The 25,136-nt window shown below is 40.2% G+C and overlaps 1 protein-coding gene across 8 annotated transcripts in view; it reads left to right on the top strand.

Moving 5' to 3' along the window:
• Positions 1 to 25,136, top strand: part of SMOC1 (SPARC related modular calcium binding 1) — a 163,755-nt gene that overhangs the window by 104,570 nt on the left and 34,049 nt on the right. For 7 of the 8 annotated variants that reach the window (XM_054515114.1, XM_036383533.2, XM_054515113.1 and 4 more), the window contains 2 exons: positions 11,251 to 11,340; positions 16,220 to 16,300. In XM_054515114.1, the coding sequence (XP_054371089.1) occupies positions 11,251 to 11,340; positions 16,220 to 16,300 (171 nt within the window). The remainder of the gene's footprint in view (positions 1 to 11,250; positions 11,341 to 16,219; positions 16,301 to 25,136) is intronic. The other variant, XM_036383529.1, reaches the window with a different exon arrangement.

Genomic DNA, 25,136 nt, shown 5'->3' with positions numbered 1-25,136 from the left:
TTTTCACACATGCAATACAGATATAACAGTGAGGTATCCATTCTCTTTGCCTGCAAGGAAATGAAAAGGCGTATTGTAAGCCCAAGGCTAGTCTGGTTGTCAGCCAGGAATGAGTCCTCTAAAGGAGAAAGGGAGAGGGGCTGGCGAGAGAAGAGGCTGGAAATGAGGAGCTGGAAGGGGGAAAGCACACTCTGACATAGGTTGGCTGCACATGGCTAGAGGTGGCAGGGGTCTTGTGCTTCCTCAGTATGCAGGTGTTGGAAGAAAGGAAGGCAGCTTATACACAGGCATGTGTCTGGGGGAGCAGGGTCAAAAATTTAGACTATTTACTTAATCCCTTGGAAAGGCTTTTTTCTCTTCTGTTTTCTTTTTGTGTTTAACAGACTGCTTTACAGGGGACACGTGTGGTAATTAACACATGCAGCTGTAGGGCTTCAGCCATATGTCTGAATTTCAAATGGCCATTGATCTGGCAAATTTGCTGCTGCTGTCTCCAACCCCCCACTTACAGGCCTTGAAGATGTGGGAGAATTTATAGAGTCTTTACCTTGAAGAGACCAGAGCTAGAAGGAGAGCAGTGAAGGGGAATGTGAGTGATACTGGGGAGAGAAAGAAGAAAGAGTGGTACTGCAACCACACCATTCCATGCCCCTTGCCCCAGCTCACTGTATATTATCAGGTAGCTTCAGAAATGTTTCCAAAGCTAGGGATCTTGTTATTACTATATATAAAGCTTGCATAACAATTGTTAATTTTTTTGACTTGATCAGAATCACAGCGTTTCTTTAGGCATTTCAGGTGTGCTCCCTTTTCCACAGCTGCAGCTATCTGGGCTCTTGCACAGCCTAGAAATGACAAGGTGGTATTTGATTGTGGACTTTGAGGAGCCTTTCAGGGGAGGTAGTTGAGGAGGGGTGTCTGTTGGACTGTATGGAAACAGAGAATGCTTCACATCAAAGCAGTGGCTCCTGGAAAAAAAGAAAAAAAATGATATATTGTAGGTAGAATAAAACCAGAGAGGCTAAACTAAACAATCATAAGGTGGTTGTTGCTTTTGCCAGCAGTGATCAGGCAGCTGTTGACAGTGCTATAGAGCTTTTTGCAAACTTAGCACTTGACATTGCCCCAAACTTTGAGCAAAAAATATTGCTATGAGATATGGTGCCTTAAGCAAAATATTTCTTTGTGTGGAAACTTTTTTGCTCACTGTTTTATTTCAAATGTCACTCAAGGCAGTGAACCAAATGGAAGATGGTTCAAAATTAAGATACTGCAGCTTAAAATTCTGCAGTATCTATAATACTTCTAGTGTTTACAGGCTGAGATAAAAAAGAGTTCTTCTACCAAGTATGAAGATATAAAAATGTTAAGCATCTCTTCCTCTACTTCCTGTCCTTCAGTCTATTTTTGAACATTCTCAGTGCTAGCTATTGCTGATTTCTTGATCTCATCACTCACTCTACAGCGTAAGTAATGCTGGCACTTTAGAGGTGTTTCGGCTTTGGATTAAAAAAAAAAAGCCATCAACAAACACTCCAAACTAGTCCAGCTTTTGCTGACTGTGATTTACCCAGCCTGTATAATATTGGTAGTCTGTTTCTCTGTGTTGTGCCTCTTCTCTCCAGTTTGCCTGTGAAGCTTAGTGCCAGGACTGTGGAGCAGCCATGTATTACGTTGCCTGCTCCAGCTCACCACCCTTTTCTCAGTTCATTAATACAGACAGTACTCCTTCTTGGAACGAGATGGCCTAGCATCCCTTCTATGGGTTGGCAATAGCTTTTCCAAGTAATTTTGTTGTAGCCTATATTGATATGCATTTGGATGCAGTTTTTATTACACAGATATAGAGCCTAATTCTTCTTTATTCAGTGTTTATTACAGCTTATTTCCTTTCAATTGTTAATCTCCCTGAAGAATAAGGTTATTTCAATTCTTCCCCTCATCTTCATTACCTTGATCCTTTTCTATAGAAAAAAAAAGGAAGTGCTGGATTTACAGCTGTATAATTGCTGGGTTGTATTTACCACACAAAGCTTTTCTGTGCCATTTGACTTGTGAAGGTGTCTGCTGGTCAAAATGAGCCTTGGAGACTCTGCTTTGAAACTGCCTGCCATCCCTACAGCCAGCTGCCATTGGTACTTGGTAAATATGTCATCATTCCTCAGCAAATGTATTAAGTAGTCATGCTTTTTGGTAATAGGTAGTTTTTGGTGCTATGTGTTATGACCATACCAAGAAACCATTTATTCCCCCTGATTCTTTCAGCTGTGTCTCCATTTCCCCTCAGGTATGTGTCTCAGTAGGGGATGGCATTAGACTCTTGAAGGACAGCTTAAGTACACAGCTGAATGAAAAATATTCTTTGCTCCCATTGGGAGCCTCTTTCTGCAGGCTGTATGTGGTTTCTAGTTTTGAAGGCATTCCAATAGCCTTCCCAGGTGTTGTCCTAGCTGATTTTTTACGTACTGAAATTGCTGCTGGTTCATAAGAGAAGAGCCGCTTTCCATGGTGGTCGAGGTTCTTTTCTTTAGCAGTGCAGAACATTGCTAGCAGCTGTGAAACATCAGTCTGCAATGACAGGCAGGCTGAGATCCTGTCTGAAAACTTACCAGATGACGGAAGCAGAGCCTGGAAGCTGAGCTGGGACTCTGAGCTTTGTTCCCCTTCTCCTTTCTCAACAAGCAGTTGAACTAGAGTGTTTAAGCATTTTTACGTTGCTGGTGAGGATGGGCTCATAGCTTGTCTGCTGCTACCTACTATGTCCTGAAATCTTCTTAATTATTCATTTTTCATTATTATTGTGAAATAAACATACAAGTCAATATGTGGCACTTACATGTAGCATTTCTAGGTAAGCTGTTCAGTAGGGCTAATGGACTCTAGTCCAAGGAGGGATTTTAGTGTTGTCCCTGCTGCTACATAGCTTATTTCAGAAGATATGTGAACAAAGTAAAAGAATGAATTTTGAAACCATGGCATTAGGAATATGGTTATCTTTCAAGGTAAAAGTGTTGTATAGGTTATACAGTAATTGAAAAAAGAAAAAAAGAGAACATTTTGGTTTTTAACTCAGTAAAGTAGCCAGAACGGCAGTTGGGTAGAAAAATGCAGCAATACCAGGGAAATAGTCCCTTCTTCCAAAGAATTGCAGTACTTTAACTATGATGGAAGGGAGGGACTAAGCTCAAAGGAAGAAGGGCTTGAATCTAATAGAGTGGAAATGGTAGATTAAGAAAATTACTTGTATCTTAGCAGCTCCCTCAAGAGCCTTTGAATGGATATGCAGGTTCTTTTTTTTTTCTTTTTTTTTTCTGCTTTTCCTAGCAATTTGAGCCACTCTGGAAGTGAACTTAAGGTTTTTTACTTAAATCAAGACAATTAAAATCACTGGCAGCCTAGCTGTCACTCTTTGAGACAGTGGCATAACTGGAGGCTTGGTTCTGTAGGTCAGAGCTGATGACAAGAGCATGTATTTCTAAGTCACAGGATGATTTCTGTTTGCTTAAGGAATAAAACTGCTGCTGGGATTGTTACAGAACAGTGAGAATAATAAGCCTCTGAAAGTGGGGGAGGGCAAGTGGGGACAACGTCTTCACAGCTTGACACTGATTCCACATTGGTCAAAAAGAACGCTTTTTGTGCAAATCTAAACTGAAGATGGTCTCAAAAGGAACCTGATCTTTATTACCCTACTTCACCTTTTTAACAGATAAGGTTCAAATCTGGCCTTGGGCATTTATTTTTCCTATTACTTCCAAATTTTTGAAGAGACCTATTTTGCCTTTTGGGAAGGAGTTTGGCTGTGAAGTCTGGAAACTGCAGTAAGGTAAATCTATGCGCAGTAACAGGTCTTCTCCATTTAAGCTTCCTTGCATTTGACCTCAAAAATGCTCTGATAACCAAACTAAAATCTGATCATATGGTTCTTTATCCCATATCTTATGTGCAAATTGCTTTTATAGAGAAGATCATCTCTGTGTTGGAGTTTGGCCCAGAAATAAACTGAGAATTCTGGCTCTAAATAACAGGACTGTGTACAGATTCCTTATTCTGAGTTACATCTGTACTCAGGCTACCTGTGGGGTACTGCTGCTTCTTGTCCAAAAGTCCAAGCCTGCAAAATTGGTTAAGACTGCAGTTTACTGTTTACAATTTGGAGAGAAATCGGTGGCAAGCCAAGAAATCTTATTTCACAGGTTTTGAGGTTTTGAATCCCTCACTTATTACTCAGTAGAACAAAAGAGAGATCACACAAACTTTTGGCTCCCTCCTGTCCTCCTAAATTAGTTGATTGCGGTATATTGGGGATTTTAGCTTGAGAAAGGGGAGAGCAGAGGGTGAGTCTCAAGTTTGAATTAGGTGAATGCTCTTAAATAATAGCTTTAATAATCTTCAGGTAGTTTGTCTTCTGCTTGGAAGCATGCCCATACACTTGAGAAAAATGTTCTTTGGAATGCTACATTTCTGTAACTGTGTTAAAACAACAACTTTTCACAAGTAGTGAAGCAAATTTACATGACAAGAAAGTTCACTAACAGCTCAGCTTAATTCTCTGATCTTTATATCTTTATTTGCTGGTTCAAATAACATGTAGTATCTCTGCATTGACACCAAAATCCCTAGGAGTTTTGCCATCAAAATGGTAAAGTGTAATGGCTCCATTTTCAACTGCCTTGTCTTCCGTGCAGCAGTACTAGGAAGATGTTTTTTCTCCCCAGAAAGGTTTGCACAACTTACAGAAGGGAGTCAGGTATTAGAAGTGGTAATTACCTTAAGGGCTTGGTTCAACCTGCAAAGTTCAAATCTGAATCTGGATCTGAACTTTCCCAGAGGCAGGGGGTGGTTTTGGACATTGTATTGGTTTGACCTATTATAGTGCAAGCTCTGAAATGAAGGTCCAGATGTGGGCTGGGATTTTGTATCTTTCCAAGTATGAGACATTAAGAGTCACTTTTACATGACACATAATTGAAATAATATAAAACTGGATCTCGTGTTGGGGAGGGTGTCTACAGCATTATGTTTGAAGCGTAATACCTTGCTATGTCTTAATTTTTCAAAAGAAGCTGTTTAAAGGCTGTAAAGAATGAGAGGTTAGAGGGGAGGTTTCTTTTGGCTAATTACTGTAGAATGCCTTTAGAACTTAGACTGTAAATAAGGACTTTGGATTTTAGAGAGATTCTGTCTGAATCTCAAGATTCAATAGTTTTAAAGCCACTGAACCCCAGAGACTAGAGCATTGCTATTAATGAGTGCTGCTCCAGACTGCTTTTGACACGTTTGCTTTTGAAGGACCAGACCCAGGAAGAGGGAGCTCTTTGTTTGTGGTCAGAATAAACTCATTGTACACCCAGACAATTAACTCTTCAGTCAACTTGCCAGCCTCTGTAAAGCACTCCGCTCCCCTCTCTGTCTACCTCCAGTTCTATTCAGACACTTAAGCACACCAGTGTTTTTTGTTTATTATTCTGAAAAAGTCCTTCACAAGAATAGTCGAGCAGATCAACATTGTCCTCCCAGCAGCATTTATCTCCGCTTGGCAGTGAGTGTGTCAATCAGGAATCAAAAAGCCAAACAGAGGAGGCTTTGAATTGTGTCACAGGGGTCAGAGTTACTTCCAGCTGTCTGTGCATGGGATAGGCTTTCTTGCAGGGCAAAGAATTATGCTGCCAAACAAACACTGAGTACATTGGACCACAAAGTCCTTGGGGCTTCAGTGGCTTTTTTCATGTTGATGCACCTGCGAGGGAGATGTGAGAAGGAAGTGGGGGGAACTAATGCCTTCCAGAAGGCACAGGGAAAGGCTCCTTATCCTATCTGGTTGATATCTGGAATGCAGTGCTGAAGTAAAGGCTGCCCACATCCATATGGCATACAGAATAGTTGACATAGGAATAGAAAAATTACTGCAGTGACAGTGCAAGTCAACCTTTGCACTCAGGAGCCCATTAAGCCCCACAGAGCCCTTGAATGTTTGGCAGTTAGGTATATTTTCCCCTTTCTAAGCAAAATTTTACTTTCCTTGTCCATGTTCAAGTGTTTGGGGGTTGTTATATCCAAAGGCAGCACATTGCTGCTGTTTCTTAAAATTAAAGCAATAAAGAGTGAGAATGTGGTTTTTGCTTATTTGATTTAAAAAGCTGTTTGGTTTTTTTTGTAACAGCTGTGGGATCTCCATGCATAGAAGTGGTTGGACTTGATGATCTTGGAGGTCTTTTTCAACTTAAATAATTCTATGGACAGGAGTGTGAAAAATTGGCAGGGAGGTCTATCTGCACTGGTGTGTTTCTATTTCAGCTGCTTGCAAAAACTTACCTTGATTGGCCAGATTGAAAGAATTTTCTTTCCATGAATGCTAACTTTCTGCACTTATGTTGGCAATATATGTCTGTACACAGAAGTTGCATAGACTATTAAATTAATTGTGACTTGCTGAAATTGTTTCATTTAATGTAGGGAAGGATTGTGGTTAAGGCAACAATTTGCACCTCCCCTGCAATACTAGAAGGGACATGTATTTTTGTCTAAGACCCTGTGTAGTGCAAACACAGCACACAAGTTTTGTTGTCTTTTTTCTTTTTTCTTTTTTTTAATACTTTAAAATACTCTGGATCTGGGGGTAATACATAAAAATGTCAAAGTCAAAACTGCATCTTCAAGATTCAGGAACTGCATGGATACATGGAACCTAATTGACCTGGCAGCTCTTTGTTTGTCTGACCGGAGTTACTAAAGCTGCAGGAATGAGTATGTATGACTTGAGTCCCTCAGGAGTACTGGAGCCTAGGAAAGCTCTTCTCTCTTGCTGTAGACTTGACATGTTTGCTGAAGGTCGACTTTGCTGCATCAAACAGGACCTGCTAAGAGTTCACTCATTGTCCTGGCTCCCTGTGCTCTAAGTTGCCTATTCAGCTCCAGCTGTGCTCTCTAATGACTCAGCCAAAACCAGATGATAGTAAGTGAAGGAGCCACTTGACACTGGAAGAAAGCTACCTCTTCCCAGAGCAGAGCTATGCACTTAAAATTGTTATCTGCCTATTCTGTCTGTCTGACGCAAGTCTGGGAACCATTGATGTTCAAGCTATAGACTTTAAAAAAAGATTAGATTTTGTATACAGCTTAGATGATTGACTCCATAAACATCTGTGCTCTTCAAAATGGAAGTAATGTTTACATATTGCCTCATGGATTCCATTCAGAACACAGCATTAGCCTCCCACATCACATCTCCTACCCAGGAAAAATATACTCACTGGACACGTAATCTGAGTACCTGCATCATGACATTAGCAGTCCAAGACCTATGTGCTTCCCCAGCAACATCAACCTTCAGTACATCACTTTTATCTCCTAACTTTTCTCCTTTCTACAGCTTCCATTAGGTAGCTTAAGTTGAGAATGGTGATTCAGAGCAGCAGGCAGTTACTTCACATTTTTCCATAGTAATAATGCTTTTTTATGTCAACGAGTTTACTTTTCTCATGACGTAAATCTAAGTTGCTCATGGCCTTAGTGCTTGTCACTCAGAGTAAAATGGTCACTTTAACAGGTGTTGTCCTTCTCCCTCAACCCCAGTGCACACTACAGTCATTGCAGATGTGGATGCTTGCTGGATGTTTTGCAAGGATAAGACATGGGGAAGGGTATTTTAGTGAGAGCATAAAGACTTCTTGCCCAGCACTAGTAGTAGATCAGGATGTGCAAGTAATTGTCCCTGTTTCAAGTCAATGTCAGTCAAGTGCAGTAAAAACTGTTCTTGCTTATGAGCTTCTGACAGTAGTAGAGGAAGTGGAATTCTGGTTTATATCCAAGATACCTTAATGTGAAAATGCCTTAGGGAATCTTATTTAGACCTGCCTGTTTCACTCTTGTCCTGTGGAAAGATAAAAATACCATTTTAAAGTTGACAGCAATTGAGCCAGAAAAATCTGCTTAACTTTTGCAAGTGTACCCTAGGAAAAGGACACTTACTGGAGGAGTTTTATAGCTTTAAAATATCCCATGAGGAGGTATTCTGGTGAGTGATACTGTCTGTAGACAGTGGTCTTGGAAAAAGAAAGTGGGTATTCATGCAGGGTTGTAAACTTGGAAGAGAAGTATGCAGTGAACTCCTCCTCAAGGCTCGGAAAATATTCTGCCACCAAGGGATGTGGTTCTGAATGATATGATTTCTGATCTGGAGCATTGCTATCAAGAGGGATTAAGAAGTAACACTTGATCTCTTTAATCTCTGTGACATGCTGTGTATAAGGAACTATTGCAGTGGCATGCCTCTTTTGAAAGTGTGGAATTTAACAGCTCTTTGAAGAAAGGAAGGGACTGTACCCAGTGAACATACTTCATTGCCTTTGTACCCAAAGTAACAGTATTATGTACTTCTCATATAGTATCACAGGAGACCTTATGCCTCTGGAATAGTGAGGGGTTTTTTTATATGTTGAAATTTTTATTTAAGGAATACGAAATGTTTTTTTGAAACTTTCAGGTATGTAAAATAGAACTTATGCCTTGTTTGTGAGGAGCAAACAGGCCAGTGGAACAAATGCTCAGTGTGACAAATGGAGTATTGAGCGAGAGGAAAAATCAAATAAGAGCAGGCAAGTATTAGGGTGGTTTTTGTGCCGAGAGGGAACAGCAGTGAAACTTGATGTAAGCTAATTTGGAACACTGAGACTTGCTGAGAATTCTCCAGTTTAAGAAAAAAAAATTGGTAGTTTCAGAGTAAGAAGCTGGCAGCTGGGAAGTGAGCATGGTGTTTTTAATGAAGTGCAATTTTTGTCTTTTATGTGACTATTTCATGACCTTTAAAAAACAATCAGAAATATCTCTGGCTTTTGATATTTGAAATATGGTGAATGTAATTACAGAGCTCTTGTCTATTGCATTTTTTTCTTGTATGTCTGATGAAAGAACTGTACTCCCTTGAACAACAGGGGAGTAATTATACTTCTCTCTATTTGCAAAGCCCTTAATACTGTGCTGGGTGCTGCTACAATGTGGACTTAGTGACAATTTGGCCTTAGTAATCCAGTAAGGAAATGATTGTGTAATCCATTGAGCCATTTTACTGAGATTATTCTAAACAATAGCTTTTAACTGAAGGGTTTGTTTAATACTCTCCAGTATCTTAATGGCTAACTTCATACAAAAGCTGCTGCAGAACTCTCTTTAAGAAGAATGTATTTGACAAATTGTAGTTGCTGCTGTGTTCCTTGCACATACATGAATGTGAAAGAATCCCCCTGAACCTGAAACATCCTGTGTTCTGCCAAATTTCAGGTAATGATTTGGATCAAGTGCTGTGGCTCAGATCCACTTCTAATTTTCCCCCATTGTTGGCTTCCAGGTTGCTGCTTTAAATCTGAAAAGCAATTCTGTGATTACTTGGTGCAGAAGCATTCATGAGAGCAATAAGAAACTTATTATTGCACTGGTCTTTTTTAAACACCAGGTCTCTTCCTATTTTGTATAACTTGAGAATTATTCACCTTTCTAGTTGTTCTATGAGTGTCTTCAGCAGTTTGGGGTTGGTTTCTCAATCTTTAAAGCCAGTCATGCTAATTACATTCTGTTCACTGCTTCATTTCAGTGTAAAGTGCCATCCTAAATAAATAACAAGCCATAGCTGTGGCTCCTGTAGTCTTGCAAAAGCAGAGCAACCTATTCTAACATAAAAAGGGAAGATCAGCTATTTACTTCTATCCAAAGAGCCTTTAAAGGGCAAAACCTTCCTCGTTGTAATTTAAGAAGTATTCAGGATTTTTTTAAAATCCATTGCTCAAACTTTAAAAAAAATAAATACTGCTTATCCAGGTTACTGGTAATGCCCAATAACAGAAAAGCTCAGAACAAGAGCTGACTGAGGAATGGTAAGTATTTTTTCTTCCAAGTATTTTTGTTACACTTGTAGTTTAGCATAAAACCAAATGCAGTGATGAAGAGGAACATGACAACAGGGTGTCTCTCTCATTTCTGTCAATGTCCTTTACTTAAGTGGATCTCTGATGTTGAAATGGAATTATCAGCATGTTTTTGCTTTCTGTGAACTAGACTACTTTGTGTGGAAATGCATAAAATAAATTAACTGTGGAAGAGGTATTCAAGCTTCTCCTAAAAAAACTGCAAATACAGGTATGGGTGGAAAAAGTCTACAAGCTTCTGTTTTCCATCTCTACCCTTCCCTTCCTCTTCCAATGGTCTATTACTTTTGTAAATGGAGCTGATATAAGAGAAGGCTAAGGGCAGTTATTGCTTCCTCTAGGAAGGACTGTCCCATGTATGTTTCCTCCAAAGAGTGTTTGCCCTGTGCATCTGATGGTCATGCAGATAGAGGCAAGCCTGGCTTTTCTGACATGGACTCCTCTCTCCAACAGATGTTCACTGTGCTACTTTGCATTTGAGGGTACTGCTCACTTTGCTGCTTAGTGTCATTCTTGCCAATAACATATTAAAAGAATAGTTACTAGAAATTGAAGGTTTTAAGTCACTGTATTTCCAACAGGAAAAAAGCACAATTCTAGGTGTAGTAGGCTGACCCTGGCTAGAAGCTAGGCACCCACCAAAGCTGCTCTGTCACTCTGCTCTGCAACTGGATAGGGGAGAAAATGTATCAAAAGTTTGTGAGTTAAGGTCCAGGAGAGATCACTCACCAAATACTGTCATGGGCAAAACAGACTCAACTAAACCTAAACCTAATGTAAGAGAAATTATTGTTCCACAATTTTCCATTGGAAGACATTGCCACCACATTGCAATTAGAGAACACCTTGATGCAGAGATTGTGAATAAAAAAGATTTGCTATTGACCATCCCATTCTAATACCTCTGCAGTAAATACTGGTGCCAGTTCTACACAGGTAAGTTTCAGAAGAATTTTTCTTTTGAGTAAAAGGAGTGAGGAAAAAGACACAATAGGACAGAAATCTCCAGAACCTTTGCTGTCTCAGGAAATGGCCTGAGTAGTGTAAAACTTAGTGTAAAACTAAACTGACCTGAAACTAAAAAGGCAATTAATTGCCTTCTGGGGAGACTATCAGGTGATAAACACCAGTGGTTTGAGGAGGGAGGGGGGAGGCTTTTTAAGTGTACCAAAAGGGCTTGATGCGTATTTAATGTAAAATGTTATTGCTTTTAGCAATATGATTTTGTTCTGTCTGTCTTCTCTCTTTCCTGGACTTGGCCGGGCCATGTACAAATCCCAATCATTCAACAGTACTGGAGAGTAGATAGTATTTACCTCAATAATGGTAGTTTCTTTTCGATTCTTTCTAACCCTCAATTCAGATGATGGTTCGAAGCCAACGCCTACGATGGAAACCCAGCCTATTTTCGATGGAGAAGGTAAGAACATCCCTTAAAATAACAACAAAAAAAGCTACTTCTCTCTCCCTTTTCTCTAGGATTTATGGTTCAAATGCTTTCTATATCCTGCAAAGCAGACAAGCCAGTGAATCTCATAAATTATCAAAATTTTAGAGTGCTCTTGGGACCTCAGGCATTTTCTCTAATCCTTTTACATCCTCCCCGCTTTTCTGGAATCTAGCAATAACACCAGTTGATCAGACTCTGGGTGTAATCCTGGAGGAAAAAGTGTGTCCCAGCAAGTAAAAAAAAACTGCCTCCAATCAGAAGTGGCCGCTTCCTTTAGACTGTCCTTACCCCCTTGCTATCTCCACTCAGATGATTCTAATACTGGGAGTTTCATAACCTCTGCAGTGTGTTAGAGTTTCACAAAAGGAAGGGTAATGCTAAACCACAGCATGTGAATGTTGACTTGGAAGAAAATTGCTGGGAGGTTTCTTTATTTAGCAAATGCTTTCATTGACGCACATACTATTTAAGCAAATGAAGTCATTGTCCTGGGCCCACTTTAATTCATGGCCCACCCAGGCAGTTTCCTTCTCAAATAGGCGATCTTGCAATTGTATTATTTTGGAGAGGGAATATCAGACCTTAGTCTATTGGAAGCCTTTAAACAAGGATAAAATGGCTGACATCACAGAGGGTTCAAGCCTTTTACACATACAAACATAAATACCAGTGGGAATAGTGCTCCTTTGGTAGTGAATAGGCCTTACAGAAGCTGCTTTTATCTTGAATATTGCTTGGAAGCAGTGCCTGTTTTCTACAGGTTTAAATCCACAACCATTATAGTGAAGCTATGGGCTGAAGTATGAAGCACTCTGTGACCCATCTGAAACTGTAGACCATAAGGCAGTGAGGGAAAGCCTATACATTTTCATAGGGCACTGCTGTACTTCATGCCTTTTTTAAGCTGGATCAAAGGCAGAAATGGAGACTACTGAGCAAGAGCAGGAGCTACTTTTCTATTGATATTTCCTGCTTTCTTGTAGAAACGGGTGCTGTGGTGGGTTTTATTGTTGCTAAAATAAACATATTTAATGGCAAGATGCTGTAGTCCTATCACTTTGCATTTAGTGATCATAGATTTGTAACAATCTTCTTGTGAGCTTTAAGAAACAGTAAAGCTCTCAGAGAAAAAACACTCTTAAATAAACAAAGGAGACTGAAGCCCTGCTGGCTTTCTCTTGTTTATATCAAAAGAGGGTTCCTTCTGGCAGTAAGCTGATATTGTATTAAATTACTGTTGGCAATCACAAACTTCTGACCTTGGAAGTTTTCCCCTGAGAGGGTACCCATAGATATTTAAAGGAAAGAATGTGCTAGTAGAATGCAGCAGTGAGGTGATGTGGTTAGTACAGCCTGGTCAGAAGCTCCTTCTAGGAGAGTTTAAACATTTTGGTCATTCAAATAGAAGTGGACAAAGTTCTTGAAGTGGTGTAGTGAACACACCTTTTCTGGTTCTTCTGGTGATGGCAGAATCTGAAAAAAGTGTTATCCTACCTTCCATGAAAAACATTTTCAATCAAAACTCTTCACATTGATTTATAGGTGAACTCCAGTCTGATAAATGGGCTTGGACTGAATGATGAAAGATTGGCTCTCAAAAACATTGCAATATATTATTCAAGACCTTATTTCCTAGACTTTGAGAGAGCATGACTGGTGCCATGGCCTCCTATTGTATTAGCAGTGTCCCTTATGACTCTGGAGAACAGATGGACAGGCAGGTAATCAGAGGATAATGATGAATAATCTCTTCTAAATTTGTCACTCTGTATTTTGTCATCTCTATTAGTAAAATAGGACTGAGTAGATTTCAGTGGTGGCTGTAAGAATAAACAATTAATGGTGTGATTCTTGGGGTGTCTTGTGCAGCACCAGGAGTTGGACTCTAATGGTTCTTGTGGGTCCCTTCCAGCTCAGGATATTTTAAAGCTTTTAAAGTCCTGAGCAACCTGCTCTGTTCTTGGAGCTGACCCAGTCTGGAGCAGAAGGTTGGACCAGACACCTCAGGATGTCATCCTGAACAATCCCTTGATCCTATCTGAGCAAACATGTTGTGATACTTCACTAGAAGACTCTCCCAGTGGCTTGGGTAGGTCTTCCTGAGGAATGGCTTGTACTTGATGTCTGACACAAATGACAGAAAAGAGCAAAACAGTTATCCATTCACCTGTCAGGTCTGAAATCTTCATAGATGTTCAAAGGCATTAAATTTCAGATCCCATTCCACTTCAGTGAATTTGAGAACTGATGGGTTCCTGTAAACCTATATATTCAAGGCCAGGCAGCCAGGGTGGAGCTGGTACCAACATGAATGAACAATAACCATGTAGGGTTTTTTTCATGTTTTGCCTTTGGTACCTTCCATACACAAGAGGCTGAATTTTTTCAAAGGGCATTACATACACTCAGCTGTCCCTGAAATGTGTGATAACTCTTGGACTTCAGCAACTCTAAGATGAAGATTCACCTTTCCCATGTTTTCATCTACATTAGAGGATAATGAAAATTCGCATTTCATGCATAAGTTCCCCTCCCACTCCCTACCATCTGCCCTGAGGGCATAACAGAGCAGTGCCAGAGATAATGTCAATCAGATAACTTAAATTCTCCCATCCAAGGTTTGAATCATAACACAGCCATCTCTCTAAAAATTATTTCATATTATTATAATGCAGATCTTAGAGATGTTTATAGTGAATCTTTTTTTAGGACAAGATTCTCCTCTGCTGAAGAGTGTTTTATTAATGTCCTTGGTATAGTTTTAAAATGTTATACTCCCTCCTGAACTTCTAGGCTCTCTTATTTTGTTTTCACCATCTCTTTAGTTTCCATATGCAAGGAGTAATAATTTCCTAAAGATATATTTTTTACACATCTCTTCTTTTTGGTAAACTTTGCCTCTTAATTCAAAGTGGGAATCCACTCTTTCCACAGATCTGTTGTTCAGAGGTGCCTGTAATCCAAAAAGATAGCCAGGTTACTTGGATTGAAAATACATTTTTATGGTAGATTCCAAGGAATTAATTTCCTTTTCTTTATATTTCTCTTTTTTCACAGAATTGCTTTCTGTAGACCTTTCAGCCTCACTGAAAGATGTACACCATTCTATTTCTAAAGGCCTTCATCATTCTTCAGCATCTATTGACTTTGATTGTCCCTCATTTTTCAGCTGTAAACATACCTGGTCCATATGGTGCAGAGTCAGAGCTAAATTTCATCCCAGATTTAGGAGTTTAAGCCCCTTTTGGGGAGAACTACCTCAAATTAAACATTGGGGAAGAACTAGGAAGGGGAGAAGCACACAAGTAGAAATAGTCATTAAACCAAAGCATGTAGGTGTATGTATTTATAGAAGCATATGATGGCTGAATGTTGATAAAATAGTGTAGTGAAACTAGCAGATAAGACAGTTTTTTGTATTCCAGCAGCAGTAAAAGTTTGTTTAACAGTGTTCAATCGATACTTCCTTGTGAAAAAAATGCCCTAAACACAATTACTATGATGCCTTCAATCAATGTGGCTGAAATATTTAGGAAGGAGAAATTAATTTTCTTTTTTTTTCCCATATTCTTTTAATTTATAATCAGTTTCTCTTTACTCAGCCAGCTTCTCCCTTTGCTGAGCAGATCCATGTAAATGTCAAAAAGGAAGCAAGAAAACTCCTGTGAAAAGTTCTTAGAGGAAGTGGAAACTGAATTTTTTTTCAGAAAGTATCAGTCCTGAAAATGTCACATGAGGTGCTCTAGCCCATGATAGCAAGTTCTGCTTTGCTCAGTTCTAATCAAATGCTGAGGTTATGTAATTTCTGTGGCTTAAGGCAGGTTCAGATATGTTTTGAAGTTGATTATAACACCTCAGAGGAGGTGCTCTAAGCACTTTTTTTCCAAAATTTATGTTTGAATGTCTTGGTTAGTGCATCAGACATGCTTTTCTAACCAAAACCTATTTCTTTAACAGACTTCCTTTCAAGTCTTTCCAGAAATATCTTCATGTCTCTGCCTATTTATTTCAGATTTTGTTGTTGCTTGTTTTAGGGAACTGACTGGGGCCAGACCTTCTTGGGCTGTTAAAACAATATTTAAGGTCTGAATTGACTGTTTAAAATCTGGATTTCTGGGGGAAATAGCATATACTATGGCACCCAATGCAATGTTTGTGATCTCTGAGTCTTGAGGAAAAAGGCTTTTTGAGAATTTAGGAAGTGGGGATTAGAGGGAGGAAAGAAAGAGTTTTGCCAGCAGAGATACACTTTCTGAAACAGGAAGATAATGAGAGATACCTTGTGGAAGATTTACAAATGGTGGTTCATAAGACTTGGAAGACCTCACCAGGGGATGAACCTGTCGGTACAAAGATGATAGATTTGTTATGGCATGATTGTGGCTAACATCTTGTTTTCTATGAAGAGAGACTGAGAGAGTTGAGGTTGTTCAGAAGACACCTTCTAGCACCTTCCAGTCCCTGAAGCCAGCCTACAACAGAGCTGGAGAGGGGCTTTTTACAAGAGCATGTAGTGACAGGATAAGGGGAGCAGCTTTGAACTGAAAGAGAGTTGGTTTGGATTAGGTATGAGGGAAAAACCTCTTTACTGTGGGGTGGTCAGGCACTGGAACAGGTTGCCCTGAGAAGCTGTGGCTGCCTCATATTGGAAGTATTCAAGACCCAGTTGGATGGGGCTTGGAGCAACCTGGTCTAGTGGAAGCTGTCCTTACCTGTGGCAGGGGGGTTAGAATAAGGTGTTCTTTAAGGTCCCTTCCAGCCCAAACCATTCAGTGATTCTGAGTAACTAGCATGTGTAATTTTACTAGTTGCTGCAGTTTCTTTAAGGCTGTTATTTTTATTCTTTCAGAAATCACAGCACCCACCCTTTGGATTAAACACTTGGTCATCAAAGATTCCAAAATGAACAGCTCTAATATAAGGAATTCAGGTAAGGTTCCATCTAAAAAAATTCTTGTTTTAACTAGTCTGCAGCTCCTCACATCTGTTTTGTTTCATTCTTTCTTCATTGTAGCTATCAAGCTCCTAGGGTTACTTGCAGCCCAGGCTACAAAGTAATTTCAGATAAGGTCCTTTTTTGTGGCCAAAGGGCCATAATCAATGTGTGATGAAGGATGTTTGTTTCCACAAACCGTAACTGGGGAATCTCTTAATTTCTTAATCTGTTAATTCATTTTAGTCATCTGTCATCTTTATTCTGTTTGCTGTTCAGCATGGATATATGAACTGAGGCATTTGGCTAAAAAATCTGGGCTGTTGTTTTGGTCTAAGCTGTTGCAAAAAATACAAAAAGGTGCTTCTTTGCTAGTGAATTCAAGATTCTTCTCTGCAGGGGATATTTTTTGATAGAGAAATGAGCAGATTATTTCACAACTGAAGGTGGTTTAATTGTGTGTCAGCCTACAGAAATGTTGAGATTGTTTTGTGGGTAGTGGAGTGGATGGGGGAAGACCAAAGCCTAAAAAACAGCAAAGAAGCGATCATGAACATGAGTGGGAAAAGGGGAAGCAGGAAGACATGAAGTCAGAGTGTAAAATTTGAGATTGGAAATTAATATGTGAGTATCAGCATCCTTCTTTAAGGGTGTCTTTCAGGGGAGAGCAAACACAGCTTCTGGTTTTTGTCAGCTGCTGGGACAACCAGCAACTGGCAGTATAATTGAAGGTGACAGTGTAATATTAAAGTCCTTTATAATGGGTCCTACCTATCTTGGAAACCAACTTTCCTTCTAATACAGAAAACCTCATAGCTGTAATGGAAAGAAGAGTGAATGCTAAGGGGTTGCAAAGGGACTTGGGAGTAGGAGGGTCTGTCTTCCACCCTTTCTTGGCCTGACAGAGCCGAAGTAGGCTGGCTTTCATGTTGTAAAGGCAATCACTTTGATTGTTTAGTCAAGAGGCTGCCTGATGTGAACTGGAATTTTGTCCACAGAAGGGTTCCTTGTGTGACTTTGCTTTTACTCACTTTTTTCAATTGTTTCTGATGTCAGTTCTGTTACTTAAACAAAATTATTGTGAGTGCATGCTACAAATGAGAAATAAATGATCATGTGGAAAATTCAAGAGCTGTGTAAAAGGTGGTTTATACAGCAAGCTAAAAGGAGACATGTGGTTCATCTGACTCAGCCTTACTGATTGCTCTGATGCTCACTTACTGTAGGGTCTCATTAAAAGACTGAGTTGCCAACTTTTATCCCCAAATTTCCCCACTGGGCCATACAGATACACATCCATTTCAGTTTCTTACAAATTATTAAGAAATGCTGCCTAGAGCTATGGTTTAGGTGTTATAAAGTGTGGGCTACTTCAGCCTTTTTCTTTCAAAAAGTGAAGCCTAGTCACCTTGTTTGGTATCTTTCATTCTTTTCATCCCTTGTAATATATGTTAAACGCAATGTACAGTAGGTAGATCAAACTGCAGAGAAATGGGGGGGATAATTATCATTTAGAATCATGTTTCTTCAAGTGTCTTCGAGTCTATCTTGGCTGTAGATGATGAAACAGCTGTCATGAAATGGGCATGCAAAACTGGGGGATGTTTTTAATTGCCTTTGGCCCAACTTGAAATGCTAATGCTTAGCGCATTTCCATTTTTAAAATTTCTTTTTAGAGGGTTAGATAAATTTTGCTAGCACAAGATTTAGATTCTTCAGTTTGTTGTTGCCTCAGCTGTATTGTCTATCCAAGCTTACACTTACAGTCTTGGAGCAGATATACCCTTGTATGCTTTTGCAGCAGTTTAATTGGAATCACTGAAATCGGAAGTGAGAAAAGAGTAAAGACCTGGTAGGTTATCTAATCTACTGCCTTAGGGCTAGTGAATGTTTATACTGTAAGGAGAGCAGCATTTTCTACTGTACCATAAATGCCTTAGATAATAAAGATTTTATTTCTCCCCAACGGAAATTGCTCTGCTCTCTGAATTCAATCTCAGATTTTTTTTCTTTTTGTAATATCCAGCATAACTCTTCTTTTACTTCCTATTCCTTGGAGTTTGTGTAGTGAAACACTTAGCTCTGATCTCTCTTCTCCCTGTGGTGATTATCTGGCGCTGTCCTTTTCAGATACTGCTGTCAAAGGATGTGTGCTGTTCTCTAATCAGCACTGACACTGGACATCTTGGAAAGCAAGCACCATTGCTATGTCAACCATGAGGAGAATTTCAGAATTGCTATATGGAGTCAAATAGACTCTTTAGCTTGCTGTCATTGTCTCTGGTCAGTGTTAGGTGAGCCACCCACTAGGCAGCTGAGCATTGCAGAGCTGGTGGCACCCCATGTAATACATGCTGCCTGTATCCTGTGAGGGCTGCGTTTGAAATCTGAGTATTCCATCTTCTGTTTAGTGTTGACAAACAGAAGAGGTTCTTCTGAAACTGATCTCTTTTTTTGGAGCACTTACATTTTGTTTGGCATGTGTAAATCCTAATTAAGCTAGGGATCAGGAAAAGCAGAATGACTCCAGCCTGGTGATTAGAGCACTTGACTGAGAATCTATATGTCTCCAGGCATTTTGCCAGTGAGTTTTTCTATGCTCAGTAAAAGAGCATTGCTAGGAGGGATTGCTAGTGCTGTTACCCCAGCCCACCTTAAAGAATTAAATGGCACCCTTTTCTCAGGAATGTGAGATGGAGGTTCAAACCTTCTCAGCCAGAGGCAGGAACCAAAATATGAACATCTGGACTGTTGCACAGCAGCAAAGTTGGTTTTTCTGCACTTAAAAACTACATTTTCTATCTGTATGAATCCTGCAAGTACCAAATTTTTCCTTCTGGGGCAAGTGAAAGGTCTGGATCAACACAATATTGTTGTGGCAAGATGACAAAAATATTTTTTGCTGCTTCTCCCCTTTCCCAAACACGCACATCCACATGTGCATGCACATGGACACCTTAAGCTAACCAAGACAGTTACCTGGCACTGCTCTCTGTAATGTGTTTTTTTAATACTGCCAGGGCAGGAGGTGATTCAGGTGGGGTTCTTGCAATGGCTGTTCTCTAATCAGCATGGCTAGCAACTTTTTCATTCTACTTTTACTGTTTCAGCCTCTTCCCCTCACCCCCAACCTATTTCACCCTGAAACAATTAAAGTGATTATTTTTTCTTAAGTTCTTAATCTAGGGAAGCATTTGATAATGTTTTCCACTTCCAAGAAATCTAATGGCTGTTTGGTTAGGAGCACCCCATCTCCACTGAGGAATCCAGGGATTTTCCTCACTTCAAGAGTTGGGTTATCTCCAAATTCATTTGTGCTACTTAGTGATTTGGTTTTAGTTAGCAAGAGTTTCCAGCCTGTATCCAGCTTACCCATGACAACCTTTAAGAAAACCACAGAATGATGTAATGAGCCCCTGCATGGAAAAATAAACAGCTCTGGAGAAACCAGCAGTAGCAGCCTCAAGTAAATATTCTTCAGTCACTGGGGTTTTGAAAATGACGTTATTTGAAAGGAAGAATGAGTAATATATTAAGGTTAGCAGCTGAAAACAGGTTTCTCTGTGCTGTGCCTAGTTCAAAAAAAAAGAAAAAAACCCCAAAAAAGCCCATAGCTGTTTGTTTCAAAATCTTGCTTGGTGAAGGGGGACCAATTCCATGTGGCCTGTTCTGTTCAGCTCTGGCACCCAGGCATTGTGCTGGCATATCCTGATAGCCTTCCAGTGATAGATCTTCCTCCTGTCAGGAGCTCTCAGTGGACAGAGTATAACTGAATGAGCTTTGAGAACAAGAATGGTGGCATTCACATTTCTTTCTCTTAATTGAGTCAACTTGAAGCCCAAACTTTAGGGCTTGTCAAAGGGGGAAACAACTTGAAAACTTCACATCTGTATGTATTCCCCCCTCCACCTGAAAGGGAGTCTCTTAATTCTTGGGTGCAGTTTGTCTCCAGAGATCTGCACAGTGAAGTGGGATGTGATTATATCAAGTGTTATTACCAGGACCTGAGTTCTTTGGTTTGTCTGTGTTCCTTAAGGTGTCTTTTTTCCCACTTGCAGGAAAAAAAACCATAAGAAAACATCCATGGCACCCCCAAAAACATTCTCTCTAGTGCTCAGTTTGGAAGTTACACCATTTTCCTGCATGCCTTTCTTATTGACCAGGGGTAGTAACTGCCCCAGGGGCTAATGTACTCATGGGGCAGTTGCCTTATCCATATGGAGGCTTTCTGCAATCACATACATGAAAAAGGAGTCTGCTTGAGACCATATTGCAAATCTGTGTAGTTCCTCTTGATCAGGTGAGATGAACATGTAATGAGACAGAGCTTGAGAAGGAAGCTCTTTTCAAGTTTTAGTGGGATACCCCAAAAATAGCCAAGGTTAGACAAGAGTTTAATTCATTATTAGAACTTTCCTTTTCAGAAGTGAGGATAAACAGAAAGAGCTTGAATGCCTATATTATTTTCTAGAGTGGGGAGACCTTGCACCTAACTTGAATGTACAGTTATCTGGAGTTGGAGCAAATTTCTTCATGCCTTGGAGATGTGGAATACTGGAGAGAACAGAGAGCCACAGGTAGATTCAGATGAGGTTCTTGAAAAACAAATCAATGTTATTAATGGGGGTAATTCCACACTTGTCTTTATCCTGGCTTCTCAGCCTTATTCCTTAGGTGTCTTGTCCTACTCTTGGTGCACAGCACTTTCCACCTTGTTATTTAAAGACATGAGACCACGGACTTCTGCTGCTGCTGCTTTTTTCCTATTTTCCACTATTACTAAACTAGTTGTGTTAGTTTGAAACTGGCTGTCTCTCTCTCAATGCCAGTTCTGTTAATGTTACTGTTCAAATGTCTAATACAGGATTGTAGGCTCTTCCCTAAAATCTGTGGCTGGTTAGTGTTACTCAGGATACTGAGGAAAGGAGATAGCTATTACTTTGTCAGGAGAGTAGGTTGGTTTTAAAGGGGCTATAGTCAGGAATAATTGTGCTCTAGGGACATCTGAATAAGATGTTTTGGTGGCATTTGAATTGGAGAATTTTGTTGCCTATGGATGACATTCTAATGCTGACTGCAGTCCTCCTTGGTAAGTGTTTTTGTGCTTCTGTCTCCTCTGGGCTATAACACCTGGGATTAGTTAAAGACTTTTTAATTTCTCCCTAGCTGAAAAGGAAAAAAGTGTCATTGATGGTGTCAGGAGCAATAGTTCATAGGAGGGAACCAGTGTGTCAGAAAGCTTTTGTCTTTTCTACTGTCCTCTTTTAATGTATCCTTCTTGGTTATTTTCCTGCATCTTGAGCCAGTACCTCCCAACACAGTGCTCCTCTAACCTGTCAAAGCTATTGGGCTAAAAGTCTGTGACTGTTGTCCCATCTGCCACAATTATTTATCTTCAGACTTTTACATTAGTCCTCCCAGCCCTTCTTTTGGTGAGGATTTGTTTTGGTTTTGTTTTGATTTAATTTTAGTTTAGATTCTGGCTTGATACCAAATAAAGTAATTTCAAGAGAAGCTCCTCTTGAGTATGAAATGAAAACTTACTAATTCAATTACATTTTCACAACAAATATATATGCTTTTATTTGCAGAGTTCCTGTTTCCTTGCAAACCAAAATGTGATGTTTCTTCCTTACTTATTATCCCTCCCTTCCCTCTGACTCCATCTGTGGTGCAGGCATCCTTTCCTGTCTTGGCTGCTGCTTGGGAGGCCTCTGTCTCTTATTCCCTTCTGGAAGTTCTGAGAAGGATGATATGTGTGATGCCCAAGGGTGATTCTCCCGCAGTCTCAGTGTGACAGGTGCTTGTGGTGAAGAAGGGAGTATGTAGGAGAGAGCAGGAGCAGGGGGAATGGAAGAATCTAGGACCAGGACCCTTCCCAGACAGCCAGCAGACAAAGTAATAAATAACATGCCATTGGGGACCAGTTAATCTGCTCTATGAAAAGGTGCAAAGTATACAAGTGGGAAAAATAACATTGTATAATAATCAGCATGCAACCATAGGTGTTAAACCATATGCAGCTAGGCAAATAAATGAAGCTCCCCCTGAGAGCTGTGCGATAAATCATTCCTAAAGAATTCAGTCACTCCCCCCTCCTTATCCCCCAAAGAAAGAAAATGATTTACTTTAGATGTGGAGTCATAACTACTACTCTGCAGCTGCCAGTTAAGGCAAGTGGACAAGGAGCAGTAGGAGAAGGGGCAAAGATATAAGAAGCTGGGGTAAAAAGGGAAATAGAAAACAGCACCGCTTTTTAAACCACTGGGGATTTGGTGGGGAAGGGAAAGGAAATCAACTCCAACAGCAGGCATTACCTGAACATACAGACACAAACTGAGAGTGGTCAACTTTTGTGGAGTTTGTTTTGCTTTTTAGCAGAAGCCGGTTCAGATTGAAGGGGCTGCACTGATTTGCTGAAGTAATTCCTTAGCAGCACAGTCTCCTTGCTGTTTGTAATAGCAGCATTCAGCACAGGCTCCTTTGTGCATCTGCACTTCAGACAGCCATTTCAATGTATGCTGATGCCTGCAGAAAGGCTGCACATATTGACTCACCTTCCCACCTCTCTTGAAATGTTCCTGTCAGATTCACCAGATTTCTGAGGTACCACAATTAAGGAGGAGCTGTTTCAAGGTAACTGTCATTGCTAGCTCCTAGATAACCTCTGGAAAATGTTTAGACCTAGGTAGGCTTCTCCTGAAACCAAAAGCCCTGGTGGGGTTTGCAAGTGACAAGTGAAGAAAAAGAGTCAAGTGAAGAAAAAAAAGGGTTCAAAGCACAGGTCATTGTATCCCTATGAGCATCTGCTGCCCACAGAGTTGTCCAAGAAGGCCATGAATATTGCCTAGTACAGCATAAGGCTGTGAAGGAGAAGAGCTGCATTCCAAAACTTTGGAAAACCCTACCCCTCTATGGGGATGTCTGTTGGACATCCATCTCATGACACTGATGAAGTGGGAGCAGTTTCTCTGTGCCATGGCTGATGTCTGAATCCTGTGTTACATCACTGAACTTCCAAAGCCTGGATACTCTATGCAGAGAATTCTACAGCTGACTCTAGGTAAATATCCAAAAGTGACTGCTAGCTTCCTGTCAGAGGCAATTCCCTCTGCCTCCTTGTAAAGTGCAAAATAGTACAGGAAAAAGCTACTCTGTCACTGCATGAAAAGGCTCATCACACTATAAACCTGTCTTTCTTGCCTTTTGTTCCTCACCAATAGTAGCATTAAATATAATGTTGCTGTAGGTAGGAAGACCAGTCTGAACCACTTTTTACCCGCCTATGACAGTTTTCAAAGACTTTCTGTTTGGTGTCCTATAATTGCAGAGTAACAATACTGTAAAAATAGTGTGCTTGTATACTCTAGCTAGAAGAGTTAGGCAAGTTTTTCAATAATTGCTGTACTAGTTGTTCCAAGGACTATTAAAAACAGGTGTGGAAGTGAAAAAAGTTTCCCAGTAATGCTAAGGCTCCAGTGGAAACATCTACTTTTTTTGTTTTATTGAACAGAATTCCTCAGTGTGGAAAGAGTGCAGTGAAAAAGGAGTATAGGGAAAATGAATGTGTTCAGAGACAGGTGGCTTGTGTCAAAGCTAGGTACTCCACAAGCTCACAGTGCTTAGAAACTACATGAAATGGAAAAGAGGCATTAGGGAAGAAAAAACACAGACTGTGTAGCTTTGTCTCAAAATGACAAGGGCAGTGTCTAAGGTTGAAAGTTTTTTCTACTGCTGAGGAGCCATTCTGACGTCAAGAAGTGAAGAGGCTGCGTTTTGATGCCAAACTCTCTCTGCTCGGACTATGGAAGCTGCTGTCTTTGTGAAGGTACTGCACAGATACAGCTGGCATAAAGGATATGGAGGCCAGGTGCATTAGAGGGGATCAGACCCCAAAATCTGGAAATTTAAACCAGATCAAATATTTTCAAGATTTTAGTCTGTGTTAGCAAAAAGGTTGCCTCAACCATTGAGGATCTGCTGGAGCTTCTCAGCATGTAAGAGGAGAGAAAAAAAGACCCGAAGACATTTATGTGCTTTTCTCTCCCGGGGTCATATCCAAATAATAGCAGCTCTGACACGTGTAACCTTTTCCTAATCTGGCAACAGAGATCCCACTGCCTCTTCCAATGAATGAACAGTTAATCATCAGGGCTTTTTTACATCAAACCTAAATAGTCTTTCTCCAAGTAAGCTGTCTGCTACTTGAACTACCCATGGGGAAGGAAAAAAAAATATCTATAGTATCTTTTTTTTTCCTTATAAAACAGCTTTTATGTCTCAGAAGACTGAATGTCATCCTTAGACTAAACAAATTGAATTCTTTTAGCCTTTTGTCATAGATCAAGCTTCATAGACCTTTGCCTGTTCCCCTTGCTCTCCCATGCCCTCTTGCCAAACACTCCTCCTGTCCCTCAGTGCCCAGTGCTTGTACACAGGGCTGATATAAGGATCACCAGTACTTAGAGCCCATTCCTTATATGAAGCCCCCATCATTACATTCCATGGCTGGACTTACCTGTTTTGATTCTTTTTGTTGTTGTTTGCAATGTCATGACTTTTTTTGTGGTCTACCTAAGCTGCTGACCATTTTTTCCAAGTCTCACTGTCTCGCCAGTAATCTCCTCCCCAGGCGCTGGATTTCTTCTTGCTGGTTGTTATGGTTTGTACTTGTAAGTTGTGATTACACTGATTTAAAACCATTTATCAATGTGACTTTGAATTCCTTCCTGAAGTTCAGTCTGTTCCATTGGAGTGGTCATTTAATTTGATACAAGTCTCATAATAGCTTTCAAAATAGAGAACTTCTGAGACCTCTTGTCTTGGAGAGCAT

Source organism: Molothrus ater, chromosome 6 (genome assembly GCF_012460135.2).
Source record: "Molothrus ater isolate BHLD 08-10-18 breed brown headed cowbird chromosome 6, BPBGC_Mater_1.1, whole genome shotgun sequence".
NCBI classification, from domain to species: domain Eukaryota; kingdom Metazoa; phylum Chordata; class Aves; order Passeriformes; family Icteridae; genus Molothrus; species Molothrus ater.
This window is presented reverse-complemented; position numbering and strand designations above follow the sequence as displayed.